This window comes from Protopterus annectens, chromosome 10.part0 (assembly GCF_019279795.1).
Source record: "Protopterus annectens isolate FY-2018-M chromosome 10.part0, PAN1.0, whole genome shotgun sequence".
Lineage (NCBI taxonomy): Eukaryota > Metazoa > Chordata > Ceratodontiformes > Protopteridae > Protopterus > Protopterus annectens.
In genome coordinates, this window is record NC_056744.1 from 896,108,336 (window position 1) to 896,132,297 (window position 23,962).

Genomic DNA, 23,962 nt, shown 5'->3' on the forward strand with positions numbered 1-23,962 from the left:
GTTCTGTGCAGTACTCACGGACCTTAGGGTTAACCCTAAGGTCCCTGATGACTGCAGCGCAGTGAAGGACATAGCAATGTACTCTACTATGGTGCAATAGTCACAAACCTTAGGGTTAGGGCATGGGTTAGGGTAAGGGGATAGCTTTATTAACTATCCCCTTACCCTATCCCATGCCCTAACCCTAAGGTCCGTGACTATCGCACCATAGTGGAGGACATAGCTTGTTTTTTATGTCCTCCACTGTGCTGCGGTGTTTTTGGTTAAGTGCACTTACGCAAAATTTCACTTTCTTTAAAATGAACTTTCGCAGAAGTGAGGCTTCCTATTACAAGTTCGAAGTAGTGAACTTTCGTTCTTGTAATAGGAATCCATATATATATATATATATATATATATATATATATATATATATATATATAAACACACCACACATATATATATATATATATATATATATATATATATATAAAAATATACACACACACACCACCCATTTTTATATTTATATATATATATATATATATATATATTTATATATATATATATATATATATATATATATATATATATATATATATATATATAGATACACACATATATATATATATATATATATATATATATATATATATATATATATATATATGCACACACACACACACACACACACACACACACATATATATATATATATATATATATATATATAGATAGATAGATACAAACACACACACACATATATATATATATATATATACACACACACACACACACACACACACACACACATATATATATATATATATATATACATACACACACACACACACACACACATATATATATATATATATATATATATATATATATATATGTGTGTGTAATATATATATTTATATATATTTTTATATAAACACACATGTGAATACATACATATATATACACACACACACACACACACACACATGCACACACAATTGCAAACTTAATTAAAGAGCAACATTCTTAAAGGACAACTTCAAAGATAATTACAATTTTTAACAAAGGATGTGTGCAAACTTTTCTTTAAGTGTAAGCACGGATTCAAAAGATGAAGACATGTTTTGCCAAGTTTATTCATAATATGTAGAATTTGCCTACTCAAGTGAGTCTGACAGTTTCAACTTTCAGTGTTGGGGAAACTGCCAATTTCTGAGTGAACTTTTAGTTGCCAATCATGAATGCCATGAAATTATGTCATAGAATTGTAAAGGCCACTTGAAACTACAAGTCAATTTTTAAAAAATTCTGTTTTTCTACTACTACTAGTTTTGTTGGAAAACATCACTTTTAGGAACAATTAAAATATTGACTTTATTTCTTATGATATGAAAGAAAAACATAGTTATGTTTTTATGCATTTAACTATTTGCTCCTATGTGAACAACAATTAAAAAATTACGTTTTTGTTTCCCAAGAAGCTACTCAACATTAACACTAAACATATTGGAGAATACCATTTTAAACACGATTTATTTTAGAAAAAGAATGTAATATAAATAACACAAACATAATATAACACTGAAAGTGTATGTATAAGTCAGTATTTGTGCATGAGAAATTGGGGTTTTACACACTGACTTTATTTTGTCTACTCCATCCACGGGTAAACTATGAATTACCCTACACAAAGAGCGATTCCTGTCACTTGTGGCAAACTGTAACATTAAAAGTTGAAACTGGAAACCACTTAATTGAACAGGCAAACTATTATATTATGAACAACTTGACCAAAGCATTCATAATTTGAGTTTCCTTTTGTTTTTGGAATGTGTGACTACTCGAAAAAGAAAATATTTTGATTTTCTTTTTCTTTGAAGTAAGGCTTTAAGAACGGTCTTCTTTCTTAATGAAGTTTGGCATTTTTCAAATCTCCACATAAGCAAAAATAAATAAATAAATAAACAATGTTCTTACATATAAATGCATGAGAAACAACTTCAGTGCGTTTTTAAAAACAAACAAACATTAGCTTCAGCTCCTTGCACACACACAGTCACCGCTGAGTGTGCCCAATTCTGAGATGTACAGCATCTCTGACTGTGAACATGTAACAGATACAGTAATATACACTTCAACTTTTTACTCTCAGACTAAGCATTTAACAGTAATCATATTTGCTTTCATATGTATAGCTTGAAACCTTCCCACAAAAATAAACACTTCCTGTGTACACCTAGAAATTTGTACTGTGAATAAAACCTAATACATAAAACCACAATGTATTTCAACTTGATGCTCACAAACAACACACCATGTCTGAGTGTAAAGTCACATAAATATTAATGGCCGCAGGAATGTACTTCAGCTTTTTACTCTCAAGACACATACACTGCCCCCACAACAAGCATTTTTAGATTATACATTAAAATAAAAAATATGCAATTACTTTACAAGTGACAAAGAACCTGTATTTCAATCAGAAATGCTTTTCCCAAATATGTGAGCATTTGGACAGCTGCATGTGCTTATGCAGGCATACATTGTAAATGTGTAAGCTGAGAAGCTGCCTGAACACTCAAGGCAGTACTAAACGCATGTTTTTAACAGTGAAATTTACTACACTCATATAGCAAATTTGCCATTTGTATCAAATGTTAAGGCTGACCCCCCTTTTCTAAGATGCCCTCACTTGAGCATATAAAGGAACATAAGTAACAATTCATAAGACAACACTATGAAACTCAGCGACACTGCTGAATGATACCAACATCTTGTGTTTGTCATTTCCTCGGTTCATACTGCAAATATAGACCAGCAGTTACAATCTATAACTAGAATGCCTATTTGGTGTGTAAAAAGTGATTATACAGAACTTGGAGAATTCTTCAACCTTCTGTGAGGGTTCAACATTTCAACTACGCTAACAGTTACAGCTAGATGATGCTGAAAATCAATCAAAAACTGTAAAAAGAAATAAGCAATGCAGTTTGTGCATGAAAGATTCCTGCTGCTACTAACAAGCAGTTAGCATATTTCCACCACAAATATCAACATGATTTTTAGAACACCTTAATCAAACTCGAGTGTACATTTATTACAACAGTTGTCTTGTTATAGCATATATTCACATTTTGGTAGACATTTTACACATTCACTGTGTGGTATTTCATATTATAAAAAAAAAAAAAATTAGCAAAACCCACTGCTACTGTTCTGTAAAAGGAAGTCTGGGGTCTAGCAAGTGGGCAGATGAGACTATATTGTTCACATCTCGTTGCAACTTGAAGCACAAGCTCATCATAAAATGTTCTATAACAGATACAGCAGCAAAAAGATTTAGACTCAGACAAAAAAAATTAATTTGCTTTTAATAACATTACCTGATGTCAGGTAGTTCTTGTTTAGAAGAACAGACTCCCCTGATTATGGCAAATGAATGTTTACATTATTTTGCCCCATTTCCACTGGGGGATGCAAATGGACTGCTTTCTTTTCCTAAGCACTGCTGGATTATTAAAGTCCTCATAATGATCGATAACTAAGCGTGATGTGTTGGATGCCACTGGGTCTATGCAGTACAGGATGCGGCTCTGTGTCAATATCATATGGGGCTTTAGTATACATAATATTCTTCTTACATCTGACACTATTCTTGCATATCAAACTTTAAATGCAGTGAAGTATGTGTACTTATTAATGTTACTAACAAGATACAGGACTGGCTGGTACTGCTGTCATCTGCACAGACTCCAGAAGACTGCAGCAAAAGCAGATCACGGACTATCTGTGTTAAATCCTACTAGTCTGACTGCTATGTAAGTGCCTAAGACAAAAGCATCTAAGTGCCAAACTTATTGATGGCAGAATGTTTCAAGATTTTGTCCCACATACGCAAGTCTCATCTTGTTCTAGTTAAATCAGTAGTGCACTTACTCATATATACAAGGAATCATAATAAATGGAAGGTGGGGAGCTGTTACTTACATAGTGAAAGACAGAAACTCTTCAGATATATTTTAAGTATGTATTTATGTATGTACTGTGTTTGTTGGCAGGCTGGCTGTACCTGGGCCCCTTTACAGCGTGATCCATTTAGAAAAGCACAGCAAATTACAAATGTGATTTGCATCTCAAAGTACAGTATTTACATAACTAGTTACAATTTACAATATTACAAAGCACATTATAAAGTGCAGAATTATAGTACTACAGGTTACATAATATGAAGTTATTTATGTTGGAATTCAACGTTCAACTTGCAGAGATAGTACAACACTGTTTTTGCCTTAAATGTCAGTACATGACCATTACAGGAACAGAGAACTAAGATTATAGGGGAAATGACAGAATTAGAGTGTCAGCTGATTTAAGTGAGTAGGAAGAGGTGGAGAAGGAGGGAGTGCAGGAAATGAAAAGGAAGATTCAGGCCAGTTAGACCGATGCAACAAAAGCCTAGGGGGCATTTTAAGCCAATGTTTACTACAAGTAAAATTCAGCTTAGAAAATCAGTGGTGTTGAAAATAGTTTATTTAACTGGTCATTTGTTAATAGGCAAGACACATCAGGTTCAATTATTTCTTTCAAGGGGCAGTCTTGGCAGGCCAAGGCAAATGAAAAAAAAAATGAAGAAATTAAACGCAAAACTACAAAATGAAGAATGCTAGCAAATCAATGCATTATGCATAACACCATTCTTACATGGACTGATATTAAGACCTATTGTATTTAATCATTCAAATAGTTTAGAAACATATGAATTGAAGGCTACACATTCTGTTGATGCTAAAATGTTCCAATTTTAATGTCATCATCATATTTAGAGAGCCAAAAAGTGTTGTTAACAGACAAAAGCAATATTGTTGAGTTGTTTGGCGAAGGTGGTTTCTGGGAATGGTTTTCGATTCTTTCAGTTCGCCAAAATTACCTTCAATGACTGTACATGAATCCAAAATTGACATATCATTTCATTTGTGAACAGCAATATTTTTTTATATTTCTTTAAGACTAGACAATTCCTGGCTACACACAAGACTATCGACACTACATAGTCTGACAGAGTGTCTGAAGTACACAACTTACACTGCCTCTATCACAGCATGCTAAATGGGGCTAAGGCTGAGTAAGTCATGAATTCTTCTCCCATACAGTAACAGCTACAGCTATACTGTCTCCCAAAAGCTTTAGTGCATGAAAGTGCAGGAGAGCCTTATGTTCCAAAAATAACTGCAAATTTAGCAGCATGTTGTTTCAGAAATAACATTTTGTCCAACATGCTATAGCAATGTTACATATGCAGTCTGAAATTTAATTTATTTATTTATTGACATTTGTTAACTGGGTTAGCTGAGCCAGGGGCCCATTTTCAGTGGAGACCCAAGGAGAAAAGCTCCAGAAAAATTACAAATTATTACAATAGTTTAAAAAATAAAATCAACAGATAACACAGTACAAGTCAACAATTTGAGTAACATCATAATATAGGACAGGCCGAACAGCAATTAACAGGTCTAAAAATATCATACATGGAGTATGTTCAAATACAGAAAACATTTAAACAGAGAGCTATCAAAACAAAGAACAGACAGGAATTGCTTAAGAGCCAGTTGCAATACAATAACGGATTTTTAAGTATATATATATATACATGTATAAGCAATAGAGGTAAGAAGATAGGGAAGAAAATAGGCTTACAAAACAAGTAAAAGGAGGTGATGGTTTACTGGGGGAAAGATGTTAAGTTGAAAAGAGGGGAGGACAGGTCAAGTGGGGGTTTGAAATAAAGCATCTGAATTAAGGAAAAGTGCCCTGAGATTCTAATAATGGAAGAGGAAAGGCAGGGCCAGCTTAGGTGTCAGGGATGAAGGATGAGGATGCATGTTGGAAGTGTCACGGCATCTGGAGAAACATGAACCACGGGGAGGACAGGGCTACATATGACCATATCATTATAGAGCTGCAGCTATCACCCAGCTTGCAAAAAAAGTTGAGGAGCAGTTCATTACCTGCATTCTAAAGTTAACTATGCTTCAGGAGGCAGGAAGAATGATGATGCAGAGTCCTTATCTCATTACCTCTCAGCCTGGAGGACTGAGCAAACCTCACACTGCCACCAATTTGACAGTGCTTATGGCCCACGTTTGATGTGTAGAGTCACCAGGAGAAATTGCAGATAACAAAATGAAAAAGTGCAACCAACAAAAGATGTCTTCCTGTCACTTACACCTGGTACTAAATGTTCCCCATCCTACTGTAACTGAAAAGGAAAAAAAAATAAAATAAAATTGGCACACAGAAGGGGCAATTTTTTTTATACTATTTTGATCCTCAATCCTCACTGTCTGTATAACACCAGCCCACCTGCAACAAACAACAATCTCTCCCTGGTGGACCAATCACCAGTCACACAAAGCCACCACTTAAGCAACCCTAAGGATTTTATATGGTCATAACACCCTTCCCTTGGCAGCTCTGTGCAAACATAGGGTGTGCAGTACCTTCTGCCAAAGCTATGCAACTTCGCGCACACACACACACACACACACACACACACACACACACACACACCCCCGCACGCACACACACCCCCACGCGCGCACACACCCCCGCACACACACCCGCGCACACACTCACCCACACACACTCGCCCACAAGCGCATGCACACATACAAACACACACACACACACACACACACACACACACACACACACACACACACACACACACACACACACACACATACAGGTGCAACTGTTGACTATTGCTGCTTGCAAGATACACTGTGGACACCTGTATGAAGAAGAGTAACAAGTCAGAATGCTAGTCTCCTCACATGACTAGGGTCACAGCATCAGCAGCTCACTCCCCATATCCACCCCTGCCTGACTCTGCCAGTGGCATAGCCGCTAAACAAAATATGGCTGCCTGGATTGTAGAGAGGGCTTTACCCCTCTACACCACACAGCCAGGTCCTCATTTGGGTGAAGGTTGATTCAACCACAGAAAGCAAAAGCGGTGCCGCAGGTAAACCAAAAGCCTTGCATATAATAATAGAGTTCAAAGCAAATATACAATACAAGAAATTTTAGGAAAAGGGTATGTCATACTACAGTAAAGGGAAGATAGAAAGTCTCTTTTTGAAGTAAGAAAAGTTCTCGGACCTGAAAATAACAATTGAAAAGAAAATCCCTTTGTAGATCAGTAGTTGCCTACAAAACATTGCTAGACAAACTGAATCAAAAAATGAGAACCACTAAGTGGATTTATGAATGAATTATTAAGGCTGCTTGTCATCCTATGCACTCCAAACTGCAACTTAGCTTATGACAGTTGGCATGACCAGTCTTTGGTCAAATGGTGCCCCAGGCAAAAAGTCTCCACTGCACCCCCCACACTACTTGGTGCCCCCATTCTGGTATAGCTATACCATCCAGATTACTGGAAATGTGCCCCTGCTAGAGCGGCACCCTAGGCAGCTGCCTAGTTGGCCTATGCCTAAGGCCGGCTATGACAGTTGGTACTCGTGCAACAATCTAGCACTGCAGTGATGTCAAGCAGAGGGTAAGCTAAGCCTCACAACTTAGTTTGTGGCTAAGACACTGATGTGAACTGCAAAGAAAGGAGAGATACTTAATGTCTGAAACTTATTGCAGCTACAGCACGTGAACTGTTGTGGCTTGTACTGTTTATGAGGAAAGAAGACTGGTACTCTGCCTTCCTTGGTATGCAATGCTGAGAAGTAGCTCAACATTGCACACCTGAGTTTGGAAACACCTGGTCTCTTCTTCACCTAAGTACAAGCAGCCTGTAATGAGTCACAAGATGTTTACGGTAAGTAAACTGCATTTTTTGGACCTGTTGTTAGCCTGGTTGTCAAGCACCTTGCCACAAAAATTCCCTACTGCTGCCAAGCACTATGTTTTCTGAATCTATGTCATAGATTCAGATTGTGACGTCAGGGGACAGGGTTCATACATGGTCAAAACATTTGAAAGAACATATAAGAAATGGCAGAGAATGTGTAAGTCACTGAGATTCACTTCAGCTATGTGTTTGATTGATTGAGTGATTGAGCATTGGCAGCTAAAATTAAGAGGTTTGCATACCTCTCAACCTCTTAGCACAAGAAAAGTACATAATGCCTATAATAAGGAGGTGGGGTGGGGGATGTGCAAAGGCTCAAAAATAGGAACAGATTTTAACATTGCTGTTATAAAATTAGGCGTTGGGCCTCAGAACACCCATATGCTGGGCATTATTGCTTGCGGAAATAATAGTCTTTCACCAATAAAAGCTTGGCACAAATTTCCTCCTTCCTGCAAAACAAAATCTAAGCAGTCAGACTTCCTGCTGTTGTTTTAACTGTTATTTGGATTTTTTTTTAAGTGTGACTTTCATTAAGATAACATCAAAAGACACAAACAATTTACTCTTCTCCCTCTGAGCCGTGCTATCTTTGAGACAAGATGCAGTAGGCAGAAAAATAAAGCAAACTGAAAACTGGAAATGCCTGCCTAAGTAGTCTTTCCATGTAGAAAGAGCACCAAATGGGTTGAATGGCTAAAAGATCAGATCACATAATCCTCTCTGCTTTTGTCACACAAGAATTGGATGGGTGTGAGGCACAGCTCCTTCCATCTGCTTAGTGGAAACCTTTATGAAAAGGTTTGTACAGGTATTAAGCTGCCCTGCCACAATTTAACAACTATCTACTTTTCTCAAAATACTTACTACTGTGTATGCATTAACAAATAAAAGATGGTGATGATTGTGGCCCAGGAATTCTACAGGCCTTTGTCTGTCTGTGTGACAGTGAGTTCATTTGGTTAGGTACAGAGAGGCTTCTCAAAACAATAACAATATACAGGTGCTATAGTTTTACTGCTAAAATACACAAAATCTGCATTTGAAAGCTCGATGAGCAAATTTGCACTTAACCTTAACTCCAGAAAATGGCTAAAAATGCAGCCAAAGTATTATGCTCTTGCAAGAAATGCCCCACAGCTTTCTTCCTTATTTTAGAAATAACAGTTTTACGACAGTTCATTCCGAAACAGGAACATGTAAAATATAGGGAAGTACCTTGACTGTCAGTAGTGCTGCTGGATCTTTTATACTGCTCTTGGTCAGACCTGTACTGCACAGGGCTCCCAACATCTTCTGTGGAGTGGCTAGGGAAATCGCTGGAAGTGCCAGAGCCTTGGGATAAATTTCCATGTGAAGAATGGCTGTTTATTTTCCTTTTCCCTAATGAAAGCCTAAATGAGTGGAGCAACATCAAACAGAATCGTTAGCTAACCCAAGCAGGCAAAGTAAAAACTTAAACAATGCAGAAATAAAATATGCATTAGTAAACAGTTTCATGTAATGAAAAGGAAAACACGTATCAGAAAAAAGTATGAAAGTATCTGTGTGTGTCTGTATGTGTGTACTATGTTTTTTAAAGAATTCATTACAACTGTTAATAGTTAAAGTGAAAAAAAGCTAGGTCACAAAATTTCTATGGAAGGTAAATGGAGTCCCAAAATCCAGGAGAGCGTGTACAGCCAAAAAATTATTTGCATGAACTGCAACCAATGTCAGACATACATATATAATTCTGTTGCATCTGCATAATACAAAATGTTGCCTTTTCTTCAATATGAATTTAACTCACTCTCCAAAAGAGCTTACAAAGGGCACTTACCCAGCATTTTGGGAAACTTGAGTTTCTAGTGAAATGGTTTCTACTGATCCAATCTCCTGTGGTAAGCTTTTCACAAACTCAGAATACTGTTCTCCAGGTTCATAAAGTTTAGCATTTTCACAGAGTGACTGAAAGTTAACTGGCAGAGAAACTACTTGGGTTTGTTGCATCTGAAAAAGGTTCACAGTTACCTGTTGAAAAAAAAAATAAAAAATTTGTAATCCTTTAATACCTATGTCTAGATTTCCAAATATATAATCCGTAATAACTCATTCTATCTTATTACACCACTCTTCAAAACCGTATATAAATAAAAAAATATTTTTTTCTAAACATATATGAATTCTACAACTCCTCCCCATCGCCCACAAGGCTGGAATGCTATCTCAATACAGAGAAAATTACATCTGCAGTTAAAACAATGAACTGAAAGGACTTACAGCTTTTAAAGTAAGATCACACTGGTATACCAGTTCTCGGAGCTGCATTAGGGTTTCGCTTTTAATATTTTCTAAGTCATTTCTCTTTTCAGCAGCATCAGCCACACAGACCTTGCACTGCTCACGTGCTTCTTCTGCCTGTAATAAAAGATGTCTGTCGTTATATCCCATTCAGTCAAAAAGGAGAAGGCTTCCATATCAATTCCATTACATCTCCAGTCAAAGGCAAGAAAGCAGTGAAAGCAACTTGGATAAGCAAAGCTGCAAGCACTTTAAAAGGGATGCATATAAATAGAAAACATGGAAGTTTCTAACTTTTTGCAGTGCTTCCTCTTCCAGTCTCCTCCTCTTCTCTATTAGTTTGCTGACATCTTTTATGCCACCAGAACCCAAATTTTCTTCTTCTGCTCGAAGTGTGGATTGCTTGGCCTTTTTATACTCATCTTGCCGCTGTGCGTACAAAAGTTGAGCTTTCTTTACAGCTGCCTCTGAATCTTGCTTTAACAGAAAAAAAAAAACAAGAACTATAACAGATGTTTACAGGTGACCTTAACATTTCCCTAAAAGATTTGTAGACATTTAAATGATAAGTGCCAGGTTAAACATTGCCATGCAAAATGGAAAAGTTTTTTTTTACTAGCTAAATGGTGCAAAAAGTCATTACCAGGAGCCGACTAAACCATTTAAACACTAAGTCATACATTACAACAAACTGCTAAACAGCCAATAGAAAACAAGAAGCAAGAAAGAAGCGAGAAGAAAGGGAGATGTACTTTAGGTGTTCCTTCATTAAATGTATCACAACAACTGTCCTTTGTTCTGGAAGAAATCAATCTGTTTCCTCCAGCTAAAAGATACAAGGATTAGGTTTGGGATACTTTGCTGATAAATGGGGCTCAGCTCCTGAGCTCCAACATGCATGAAAAGGTAGCTGTAAAGAATTTGCCTGACCAGTGAACATTCAGTTCTCCTGACTTGTCCTGACCTCAGAGGCAGATGAAAGAGGTACACGCTGCCCTAAAATACTCAACTCTAAAGTTACTGGAGGATGTGTAAAGGACATGTATAAGAGCTGAAGTTAATGCTGTGAAATTTCAGTTATGTTATTTGGGGGATTCACAGTATTTAATTGTTTTTGGTTCCCTTGGATGATCCCAGCAGGGCTGTGGCCTGTTTTCAAGGGCAATTTGAGGTGGTGTTTAACAAAACAAGGGGAAATTTGAACAGCAGACTGGAAAAAAACCTTTCTACCAGCAACGAAAGCAGATGAGATCTAGGTTTACACTGACATTCAATGAGCAGTGCGGTAATCCCATCATAGTGAACTGCAGTGGTACCCGAATCCAATCACCAAGTGCAGTGACAGAACCCAAAGCCTTTAGATTTTTCCAGCATCAAATACATGTTTGCTACCCACTAAGCCACTAGAAAAAGTAGGATAGGGAATCCCACTTCAATAATTCTAGATAAAAATAAATGCCATTCTTCTCTTTAGTCAATGTTAGCCAGGAGATGGGACTCAACAGTGGCAGATGGTGGCCAGATATTAGAAATAAGGAGTGTAGCCTCAGCCCTGTGCTGCCCATTGATAATGCCTTGGCTATGACCCAGACTACACAAGATGTTAGCAGCCTAGTTGCTGCAAGAATCATGGATGAATGAATTGAATAAGCAGCCAATGCCTACTCATCTATCCCAGAGGGGACACACTGATCCCAACAAGAGAATTTAGGGATTGTTGGTAGTAGTCATTGTGTCAATGTCTCTGACAGTATATGTAGAGCTAAGATGGTCTGCCTAAGTGTGCAAGGAGGCAGGCAGAAGGTCTTCTTAGACAGCAGCTTACAGACGAACCACAGGCCACCTTGGGGTGGAAGTTACGGAGGGAGGGAAGGGACCGATTAGAAAGGATGGTAGGGGAACCTTCATACAAATGATGACTTGATGGCTTCCAATTTTCAATGCCCAGTGAGAATAAATGGAATGATTAGCTCTCATCTTATCCTGGCAATGAATGGGTTGCAGGGCTTTCACTTTGGCTGGGGAACAAATGGGTCAATGAGGTTTGGCTGGGAAGGTCTAATGCCTGAGGGTGAGTATAAATAATAGCAGTAATACACTCACAGAGACATACATAGAAACTCCAAAGTATATAATCAGTCATCAACAGCCCTTTACTAAAAATAAATGCAAGTCCATGGTCACAAAACCACAAACACAGTGAATCCCTCACTAAACTGTTACAGTCAATAAAACCTAGGCAGACAATAACAACACTCGCCAAGGTGTGAATTTCACAAATCTCTGTACTCGGTCTGGTTGTTAGCAAGCTATGCAGTTGACAAACAGCATGGTAAAAACATGGCAGAGACTGAGAAAAAGAGACAGCAACATGGTGGCTGTGATACTGATACACTGAAAATGTTATTCTGGTCCAGGCTCGAAAAAAATAACTGGATGATACACTGCTCAAGTTCTAAAAGTACCATGTCTTATGAACCTGGAAAGACAGCAAAAAGCTACAATAATTTACCAGAGGAGCAGCAGATAAGTAGCTGAAAATATATAAACAAAAGTACTTGTGCTTTTTTGGATCCAAAAGTTGGAAGACCTTCATATAGAAGGTATTTTGCTTTGTTAGTTCAAAGAGCTCTGCAGCAGAACAAGCAAATCTAAATAGGTCTGTAAATATGAAGCCAGTTAAGTAGAATTTCAAATAATGCAATAAGTGCCCTCCACATCATTGTGGGTTTAGATACAGTTCACCATTTGAAACAGCAACACAAATATACAATTAATCAACCTACTGCGAAAGACATACCATGCAGCACAGTGACCAAATAATTCTAAGATCACTTTGGAAAGCTTATTTCAGAATAGCCAAAATGTATACTAAACCTAAGAACGTGTTATTCCAAAGTTTCCTACAAACTCTAAATAGAAAGATATTGGAGTAAGTACATCTAAGCAAAAAGATGTGGGAGGTACAGGCTCCAACGTAAGGGGAAGCATGGAAGGAGGTGAAACATTCCTGCAAGAATGTTTTTTTCTAAGCTTTTATGAATTTTGAAAGTTGAAATCGACTTTATAGTGTCATGATTTCTGGAGTCACTTTTGTGTGACTCGAGTTTTGACTTCCTACTTTAAACACTGGACAATCTCATTCCAGGAATAAGAGCAAATGTCTAACAACTTTGATGGGTGCATCTCCAATGTCTGACTGCAATTAAGTAAAGGAGATTACCACAGTAACATATCGGAATTTAGCTCCTTCAGACATGCCAAAACAATGACCATTTTAATACAAATATGTAAAGTGCCTCTGCTTTCATACACATAGCCTACTTACCCCCAGAATCCTCTCATCAAAAGCAGTAATACTTTCTTTGTATGTTATTTGACTGTTATTAACTGTAAAACAAATTACAGCAACTGCAATGTTGAAGAGTTAAAGGGTGATGAAGAGCTAACTACCAAGCTATCATTTCCACTTGGCATAGAGGGTAGGATATGCCGGGGGTGGCCACGGTGGTGCAGCGGTTAGCATTGCCGCCTCACAGCAAGAGGTTCTCTGGTTTGATTCTCGGCTGGGGTGCCTTCTGTGCGGAGTCTGCATGTCCTCCCTGTGGTCACGTGGGTTTTCTCTGGGTGCTCCGGTTTCCTCCCACATCCCAAAGACATGCAGAAGGTGAAATGAACATTCTAAATTGGCCCTAGGTGTGAGTGTGAGCATATGTGTGCCTTCTGTGGAAGGTTGGGCGCCGGGCTGGCAACTCAACATCGCAAAACTCCACTGCCAATCATGAGCAGACAGATGATCCGCTGTGGCAACCCCTAACCGGAAAAAAGCCGTAAGAGGAAGAAGAAGATAGAGGGTAGGATATGCCCCCTCCCTATGTATGCATCACATAACTGTGGTGTTGTCTACCCTGACTTGAATGGCACCTGTTTCCCTAAGATGATGCAGAAACATTATAGTACAAGTAAAGCCAACTTTTCTTTGATACTGATTTGTTTTGATCTGTCTGGTCTACCCACCAATATTGCAGTTGTATCCCCTTTGCAACTGCTCCCCAGGTAAAAACTGAGGAATCTGTCAATATGGATTGTATTGGGGTGGGTGGAATAAAAGTGAGACCTGGATTGTCAGCCACCGGATCCCTCCACCAATGCAGTTCCATCTTGATAAAGCTCAAAATTGAAATCTGCAATTCAAGAAGATGAGAATGCTGGGCCCACAAGTGTTTGAGGTACCACTGAATCTTTCTCATGTGTAACTTGGCAAAAGGAACCGTGAGAATCATAGAAGCTGTAAGAACTAATATCCTGAGAAATTCTCTGGTCATAGCTTGGAACTGCTGAGAAAAGTTCAGGAAGACTTCCCGAGACAAATCCACCTTCTCCTGAGGAAGGAAAAACTTTTGAGACACAGCATCTATTAGGCAACCTAGAAACAGAATCCTGTGTGAATGAGACAGGATTTTTCATATTTATCTGAAATCTCAGATGTTCTAAAGGGAAATAAATGTTTGTTAAGGACTCCTAATAAGTGGGGAAAAAAGACGTTGGACTAATAAGCCATCTAAATATTGAAAAAATGAGGGTACTCTGCAATCTGCAGTGGGCCTCTACTGGGGTTAGACACTTTATAAACCCTCTTGGTACAGTGGACAGCCAAAAATGGAATCCAGAGAACTGAAATTGCTTGATGTTGCTTGTTATTGGAATGTGATGCTAAGAATCTTTAAGGTCTAAATTTACCATAAAGCTCTGATATGAAATCAGAGCTAAAACTGTTAGAATGGGCAACAATGTGAACTTTGGAATCTTTACAGAGAGACTGAGAAAAGAAAGAACCAAAACTGGTCTCCAACAGTGCTTTTTCTTTGGAATGAAAATATTTTGGGATAAAAGCCTTTTCTTATTTGATCTGCAGGAACATGCTCCTGCATCTAACATATGCTGGAGTACTGGAGGAAAAATTTGGTTTGACACAGAAGGTGAAGGGGGATTTGTTTGAAAGGTGGGGGGATTCTGTTCATTACCAACTGTATCCCTTTTGAATCACTTTCAAAGCCCATTTGTTTTAAAGCCATCTGTTGCCAAAAAGGGGCATTTAGAATCAGTTTCTGTGAAAAAGGAAGAGATGCTGTAGCAGGATCAGAGAAGGAAGATGACCTGGTTTCTAGTATACTCAGAGGAGGGCCTTGGACCATTTTTTTTTGAAAAAGATCCTTTCTTTTGGGGATCTTTATTAATTCTTTCCTGCCATCGTGTTTTAGGTGCCTGTCTTTCTTTTAGAAGGAGGCACCCCTTGTTTGGCTGGTCTTTTAAAGAGAGTGGAGGATTTGGATGGAAAGAACTCTGGGACCTGAAAAATTCTGGAAACTTCCTGAATTAATTTACCTCTCTTATCACATTGTTAGATTACAAGCATAGCAAAAGGACCAAATAAAAATTCTCAATCTAGGATCAGGATTTCTGACTTTTAAGTCATCTGAAAACATTTGGGTACCTACCCTGACAAATCTTCTCAAATCAGATCTCCCATCAAGAGGCTGCGAAGCAAATTCTCTCAGACTAAATTTCCACATATAACCCTGGTAATACATCATTTTTTAAGACTAAAGTAGAGGAAGAAAATAATCTTTTACCCAGACTGTCCAGAAGTTTACACTAATCTCCCAAAACTGGTTAGGTGGGGTAAACCACCTGTTTTCATTAGGAGCAGTAGGTGAGATGGCTGCAGGGACTGCTCTAAGATGATTAGAGAGTTACTTGTTAGTTTGAGAAGCTTTATACATGTATACCTCTGTTTTACTACTGATTGTTGAGAGTCAGAAGCATTGCAGAATAGGATGAATCATAGATACTTAGATTTATTAAAACAAGAAGCCCCACACACTGCACCCAATCAGTGGAACATCCACCTAATCCCATGCAAACACATCCTTAAGTCTGGAGACAGTCTCAGAAAAGGTGAAAGTCTCCTTATGTTCAAGTTCAAGCTCACTGTTTAAAGAGACAGAGTCTTTGGCTATGGAGCTAAGTGAAATAACCCTGTCTCTGTCTACATCAGAATCATCTGAACAAATGTATTCTTCCATAGGAGTGGAGAAAAAATAACTAGGATGAGGCACTTGCCAACCTAAATTAAAAGTCTGTAACAAATTCCTAGCTAAAGTAAACATCAACTTTATGTTCAAAATGATTAACCCTCGGTTTCTCATTTCTAGGGACATCTTTTGAAGAAGACCAAGAAGGAGAAGGGATGTCATCCTGAGCAACAGGATTCCTTCCCCCAACACCCCATGAAGACCCTCCCAGAGTGTCTCCAGGACCTAAAATGGGTGGTTCTCCCATGCCCACATTTAACACTGAATAACTAAAGAGGACATGCCTGGCCTCCAGTCGACAGTGGTTGGCAAGGCTACACCAAAGGAATTCAAGGAAACCAGTAAGAGTTCTGAGGAATTAGAAACGGCCACTGTAGAGCCACCTAATTTCAGATGGACAATAACTGAGCCTGCACGAAGGTCAGGAGCTTGTGATTTAACTACTTTTTTATATTAAGAATGTTGGAGGAAGGAGCATCAGGGCCTGTTGAAATATCCATGCAATAGTGAGGAATAAGCCTTATTGCCAGTAAGCTGTGGTGGAAGGGATTGGTCTGAAGGTAAGTTGTCGTTTAGTACACCTAAACATCACTCAACCCTTGTAAAAATATAATTCCCCTAAAAAAGTGCACAAGCAGCACGTACTGTAGTTATTTTCAAGAGTTAAATTAGCTTTACCCTGAAATAACCTTTTCAAAAAAAAAAATACATATGTACCCGTGAATTACCACATAGTGTGAAAAGAGATTTGGGGACACAGGTGGACAGTGGTCTCACCTTCGATAACCACATTGCCACAACAGTCAGGAAACCCTTCTATGTGGCACACCTCATCATTAAGGGCTTTTCATCCAGAAAAAAGGAGGTCATTGTCCCACTGTACTCATCCCTCATTAGACCCATTATAGAATACTACACCCCATTTGGTATGTACCTCTCAAGACATCTGCAACAAATGGAAAGGCAGCAGAAATACCTCACTAAAAGAATCACAGGCCTATAGCAGATGCCCTATGCTGACTGTCAAAAAAAACTCCAGCTATACTCTGTCACATATCGTCTACTCAGAGGCAATCTCTGCTTAACATACAAGGCCATGTCAAACCCAAAGCTGTTGGACATACCACACTTAAAGAAATCCCAATCCCTCAGAGCCACACACTCCAGGAATCTAAACCTTGTCATCACAATGAACAAAACATGCTGGAGGGATAGGTTCCTGACCCAAAGACACCCCAGACTCTGGAATAGACTGCCCATACATGTCAAGCAGAGCTCCTCTTTGGCCTCTTCAAAAGGAACCTTGACGATTGGATGGGAGATAGGAAATTCACCCCGGGGATCACATCAGTCACCCTGCTACACAGGGGTCCAGGGAAGTAAATATTGTGGGAAGAAATAGCCAGGGAATTGTTATGGCTAGGCTTGTATAGGGCCGATAGCCTAGTACCAATCTATGAACCTATACGTATATATATATATATATATATATATATATATATATATATGTGTGTGTGTGTGTGTGTGTGTGTGTGTGTGTGTATACAGTAGCTTATCATGAAGTGTACAAAAGCAGTACATAACAGAATGTTTCTACCCAAATAATACTTTCCCAATGTTAAAACAAATAGTTTTGCTTATAAAAGTATAAAAATTGAATCCTATATACTAAAAGGCTACCTGATTAACAAGAAGGCAATTCCTGAAAGTAAATGTGGTAATCAAGGAACATCTAGCTGGCATTCTTATAGAGATATATTACAACTGTTACAGTAATTCAGAAAAATATGAAATATACTTGTAAAAGTACAAAATACTGTATGGAAGGGTTCCCCAAACGTGGTCTTATTTGACTTTAAGCTTTAGTCCAACTGCTGCTCTTGAAGAGCAACAGAAATGCATCTGCAAACAGCCTTGAGGTTTTACTGTTATGAACACACAAAAAAAATTATGGCCACAGCAATGCATTTCAATTTGTAGCTCTCAGACATACACTGTGGTCCCCCAACAAGAAACATCACTAAGAGTTTCATCCAGAACTTGTGTAACTGCCTTTGCTTTCACTTACACAGCCTGTCTTACCACTCTATATATACACATGTAATATTTCACTGTAAAAGAAAGTACTGCTGCAGTAATACGTTTCAGCTTGCTTTCAGACATGTACACTACAGCTACACTGCCAAACCACATGATTATCATTTTAACACTGATAACTGCTTTTGCTTTAACATACTATCAACCCACCCCCTCAAAAAAAATAGCTACTCTTGTGGTTTATTCTTCTGATGGTTGATTTCTGATGAAAGTGAAATAAATTAGGACCACAATAATATAGTTAATCTACTCTCAGACATGTACACCGCAGACCTCCTCTCAAGCCACACACACACACACACACACACACACCACGACAACCTTCCATCCTATATCCCCCCACCCACCAAAAAAGAAGCCACTCTTTCAGTGTACACTTCTAATGGTTATGCTGAGGAGCTGTTTTATTGTACACTGGACCACTCTACACTGCCAACTGTTTAGTTTACTGTGGTCAACAAAGGTCACATTTGCTCTCCATGGTCTTCCTCTATTGTCTGTTCCAAGTATGAGCAATGTTACCTCCTAGGAAAAGTTCAGGAAAATGTGCTGATGAGGGAGTAATGTAAATGATGATACAAGAGGTGTAGCAATGATGTTTGGTAGCCATTGTGACAGGCCCCCAGAATAGTTTTTACTGAAGACGAAAGACTGGGAGTCATGGCAATTAAGGGAACTGGAGCAGCCAAGCTGTCAGCTTGAGGCTGTCCAGGTTGGGCGGACAGATACCCATAGGATGAGAAATGAGATCCGGGCAGGGATCTAGAATCCAAGGAGGAGTTAGAACATGAGACCAGAGGAAGGAGAACCAAACCTAACAAGGCCAGAACGGGGCAATGAGGATCAACTTGCACCCAGTCGACAAGCCTTCTGAAGGACCTTCGGAATGAGTGGTAATGGTGGATAAGCATACAGAAGCCTGGGAGGCCAAGCATGGACTAGTGTGTCTCTGGGGGGGGGGGGGTCCCTTGGTGAGGGAATCAGAGCAAAGAACTCACTGCACTTCGCACTGGAAGGAGATGCGAAGAGATCGCAGCAAGGCTGACCTCACGCAAGGAAGATCTCCTCTGCTACTGACTGCTTCAGAGACTACTCGTGTGGTATCAGAATAGCCCGACTCAGTTTGTCCGCTAAAATGTTTGAGCATCCCAGGATGTGCACTGCAATCAGAAACAGACTCATGGAGATCACGACACAGAGGGCAAGATCTGGTTCCTCCCTGTTTGATGATGTACCAGACAACAGGCATGTTGTCTGACTGAATTGTAATAGTTCCCAGAGAAAGAACAGTATGGAAGGCCTGCAACGCTAAAAGCACTGTTCTCATCTCCAGTACATTGATGTGCAATCTGGTCTCGATCTGGGACCACGTGCCTTGGACCATCCTCCCCAGATAATGCCTCCCCCCACCCTAGCTGGGAGGCATCCGTGGTCACTGTGGCTTGGGCTGTGGATGGAACAAAGGAGCATCCTGCTACAATCTCAAGAGACTGGTCCCACCAGAGAAGTGACACTCTGCAGGCTTTGCTGATATGAATTGGGTATTCCATGGGGAGATCCAGCCAAGACCACTGTACGCCTAGAGTCCATTGTAGAATGCACATGTGAAGATACGCGAAGGGGAGGATAGAAATTGTGGCAGCCATAGAACCCAGGGCTCTGAGAACATCCACTGCCGTTGGCAACCTGGGGCCAAGAATCAGTGATACATGAGCCCTTAGACTCTGAACCCTGTCTGGAGTTAGGAAGACTTTCAATTGAAGGGTGTCCAGCCATGACCCGATAAAGTCCAAGATCTGTACAGGATTCAAGAGTGACTTGGGAAAGTTAACCATAATCCCTAACAAGGCTGCATGATGTAAGAAGTCGTCCCTGGCTTGGCAAAAAAGACACTTGGTGGAAGCAGCGAGGAGCCAATCATCCAGGTAAGGGAACACCTGAATCCCCTGAAGCCTCAGGTGAACTGCTACTACTGCCATTACCTTGGTGAATACCCTGGGGGCTGTGGTGAGACCGAACGGTAGAGCTCGGACCTGGAAATGATTGGCTCCCAGCCAGAAGCGAAGGAATCTCCTGGAGCTTCTGTGCATCTTGATATGGTAGTAACCGTCCTAGAGATCTATCGAGCACATCCCGTTGCATTCTTGAAGATAAGGTAGAATGGACTGCTGGGTGACCATCCAGAATTTCTGTTTGGTGGCAGCCAGGTTTAAGGTTGACAGGTCCAAAAAGGGTCTGAGGTCCCCTGTCTTTTTTGGCACTAAAAAGAACCTGGATTAAATGCCTAACCCGGAATGATTGGGGGGGGGGTTCGATGGCTCATTTTTGAAATAGCTTGGAAACTTCTAGCACTGCCGTCTCCCTTTGAGCGGGTGGGACATCTGGGAGGTGCTTTGGTCGGCTTGGAGGGGCAACAAATGGGATGGTGTAACCTCTGGATATTATTTGAAGCACCCAACGATCTGCAGTTATTGACTCCAATGCCGTCGGGTGCAATAACAATATTCCCCCGACTGCCTCCAGAGTAGGACAGTTAGACAACCCCTCAGGGCTGCTGTGCGGGCCTGTCCAAGAAGGGCTCCCTAGACCCAAAGTTCCTTGGACCCCCCCCTGCCTCTAGGCCAGCATCTGTCATGTCCCCCCTCTGCCTCTAGGGGACGAATTGTCCGGAGAGTCCCGGGAAAACTGAGATTTCCAGAACCACATCTTCTTTTGCCCTCTCTGACTCCGGAAAAAGGATCTTTGACGGTTAGAGAAGCGGATTCCGACAGCAGACAAGGTCTTCCCATCTTTCTCACTCTGGACAAGGGTGTCACGGATGGTCTTCCCAAAGAGAGAAGAACCATCAAAGGGAGTGTTCGTAAAAGATGCCTTGAAGGGGTCCACAAACTGACACAGTCTGAGCCAAGCAAGTCGCCTCATAGCAATGCCAGTCCCAGCTGCCCTAGCTGCTCCTTCCGTAGCATGAGAAAGAAGGCGCACGGACATGTTCGACACTGATTTCAGAGTAGACATCTTTTCAGAGAACAGACGCTTGTCCACCTGCGACAAAGACTCTGGGGGAGACTCAGCTAACTCCATGACTAGGTCTCGCTGCAGTCGTATGATGTGTGCCAAGTAGTTCAGGACTCAGATGGAAAATGCTGCTGAATAATACACTCACTTCCCAAATCGATCCATGGTCCTGGATTCCTTATCTGGAGGGTGGACCGAGGAACTCTCTTGAGCCAGTTCCCTCTTGGTGGCTGCTGCAACCACCATAGCATCCACAGGAGATCCTTTATACCATGCCAGTCTGTCAGAGGGTGGAGAGAGAATTTTGTCCAGGTGCTGTCAAGCTCCTTCCATGCCTCTGTGGTGATAAGATCTACTAAAGGATCTGCCGGCAGGGACACCCAGGAAGTAGATGGGCCCATGCCAAAAGCCTCTAGGAGCACGGATTCATCTGTAGAAGATTTTGGGGACTAACCAATCTCCCCTCTGGCGGAGGATCTCCATGATGTCTCCAAAGGAGACATCCTCGGGAGGTGACCTGGGGGAACCTTCTCCTTCATCCAAATCAGTGTCCTTGGTAAGGGACTCAGGGGAGTCCAAGTGCCTCCTTTTGCATGTGTGCTTATGATGCCCCTCCTCAGTGGAACACTCTGAAGAGGGCTCGTGAGCAGTGGGGGGCTCCTCCAGGGGAACCACCTGGGGCTCCTCTAGCACGGGGGTGTCCCTGAGACATGATGAAGGGAGTCGCACCCAAGTCAGAGGGAGTCTGGGTGGAATCCAAGGGAATATGCTAGGGTCTTGATCCTTGGGAGAGAACCCTCTCCACCAAGTTGAACGCCGAGGGAGATTGTACCTTCTTAAAGCCCAACAAGGAAGAAGCTCTCCCTGGGTCCGTCATGAGGATCGGAGCTGAGGCTAGGGTAGCTGGATCTCTGAAGGAACGGCCTGGATCCGATAAAATCGGCACTGAAGACACATCCATCCCCTCGGGTCCAACACCCAGTCCTTGGCCCCGAGAGCTGCTCAGATCTGAGCTAGTCGGATCCGAGGAACTAAAGGTAATCACCAGAGTCGAGGTTGATGGAACCATTGGTGCCAAATCCCCAGCTCCGCAGATCCTGGGATCCATGTACCCCAAAACTGAAGGTCAGATCGGGGAAGGAGAAATCGGGTGGAAGAAAGGCATAGAGGTCCCCTCTGGATTTGGGTCTGAATGAATCTCCTCATCATCCTGTCCATGTCCATTTCAGAAAGAGTCCGAGTCAAGCGAGATAAAGCGACTGTCTCGGATCTGGCTGGTCGCTGGGAGGATCTGGAAGAAGGCCTCGGCTCCGTCGGCTCTGGGGAAAATCTGGGGGAGTGGAGCCAAGGAGAAACAGGTCTCGAAACTTTTGAAGGCGGGCTAGGGAAGGGCTCCCGATCAGGAGACCTCTTATGGGGCCTATCCCTTTTCTTCTCATTGTCTCTCCCTCTCTCTGAATACTTGTGTCTGTCCTTTTTGTCTTGGTCTCTCCCTTTGATAACATCCCCTTCAGCAGGTCTAGCGGGAGGGTGAGTCACAGCCTGGGGGAGGTTGGGCGGGAGCTGCAGTAGAGGAAGCAGAGGCCGTGACCATTGTGGAATCTAAGGTCGATGCAGGAAGCAGGCCTTTTGCCATGAGTTTGGCCCTTCTGTCTCTAAGGGCCCTAGGATTGAACCCTGCACAAATGCTGCACTGGGAGGACAAATGTGAAACGCCCAAGCAAACAACGCACAGAGTGTGGCCATCCACTGATGAAAGCTTATGGCCACACTCTGTGCATTTTTTAAAGGTGGGTTAAGGCTGATCAGACATCCCGGCAAAGCAAAAAAACACATCCAGTCACCAAAAGCAAACTAGCCTGACCACACACACTAAGGAAGGGATGGAACTACACAAAAATACCTCACTTTTTTTTTTTTTGAAAACTGATGAACTAGCATAGGGGGAAGAAAGGGAAACTAACTAAGTGAAAAACTTGCTAGAACAACCCCAAAAAGCACTTACAGTACCACTGAAAGCTCAGAGCTGTGGAGATCACAATGCTGACGCATGAAGCGGCAAACGAGATCTGAGGGAAGGCAGGAGATGGTGGTGTGTTATGGGTAAGGGGGAGGAGCTTGGAGCTAGTTGCCGGCTCGGATCCAATATGGATCCGAATACCCACAGATTGATGATAAAATGAAGTTAACTACTTCAGACTGAGTACCATCTGTAAAATAGTGGCATTAGAGTGCTGGGTATTTGTAGATACATTCATAAGTTCAGATCTCAAGTTTCTGATCTGCTTCTTGTGCTGATTGTTATTTTAGAAGTGACATATTAGGGTTATTTCCATTAAAATGACACCTAAACAGTGTCTATTTTACAGGAGAGAGTAAAGTCATTGTCTCATTTGTGCAGGAGTTGTCAATGAGTCTGAAACTTTTAACAGACAGACTGCTTTTTGTTTTGTCCTTTCCATACTTTTAACAATACAGAGACATGAGGTACTCGTACATAGTACCATAATCATCTGTACTTTTACTGCAACAAATACACCTGCGTCTCAGCCTGCCAAAACACCTTTGTGTTGGTGGTAATACTCATGTTTCCAAGTGCTCTTACTTGGAGTGAAAGGTCATTTCT

The 23,962-nt window shown here is 40.8% G+C and overlaps 1 protein-coding gene across 1 annotated transcript in view; it reads right to left on the reverse strand.

Moving 5' to 3' along the window:
• Positions 1 to 23,962, reverse strand: part of ARHGAP29 (Rho GTPase activating protein 29) — a 1,010,462-nt gene that overhangs the window by 274,643 nt on the left and 711,857 nt on the right. The window contains exons 11-14 of the mRNA XM_044085689.1: positions 10,424 to 10,606; positions 10,109 to 10,246; positions 9,669 to 9,859; positions 9,065 to 9,240 (exon numbers count right to left, since the gene is read on the reverse strand). Of these exons, the coding sequence (XP_043941624.1) occupies positions 9,065 to 9,240; positions 9,669 to 9,859; positions 10,109 to 10,246; positions 10,424 to 10,606 (688 nt within the window). The remainder of the gene's footprint in view (positions 1 to 9,064; positions 9,241 to 9,668; positions 9,860 to 10,108; positions 10,247 to 10,423; positions 10,607 to 23,962) is intronic.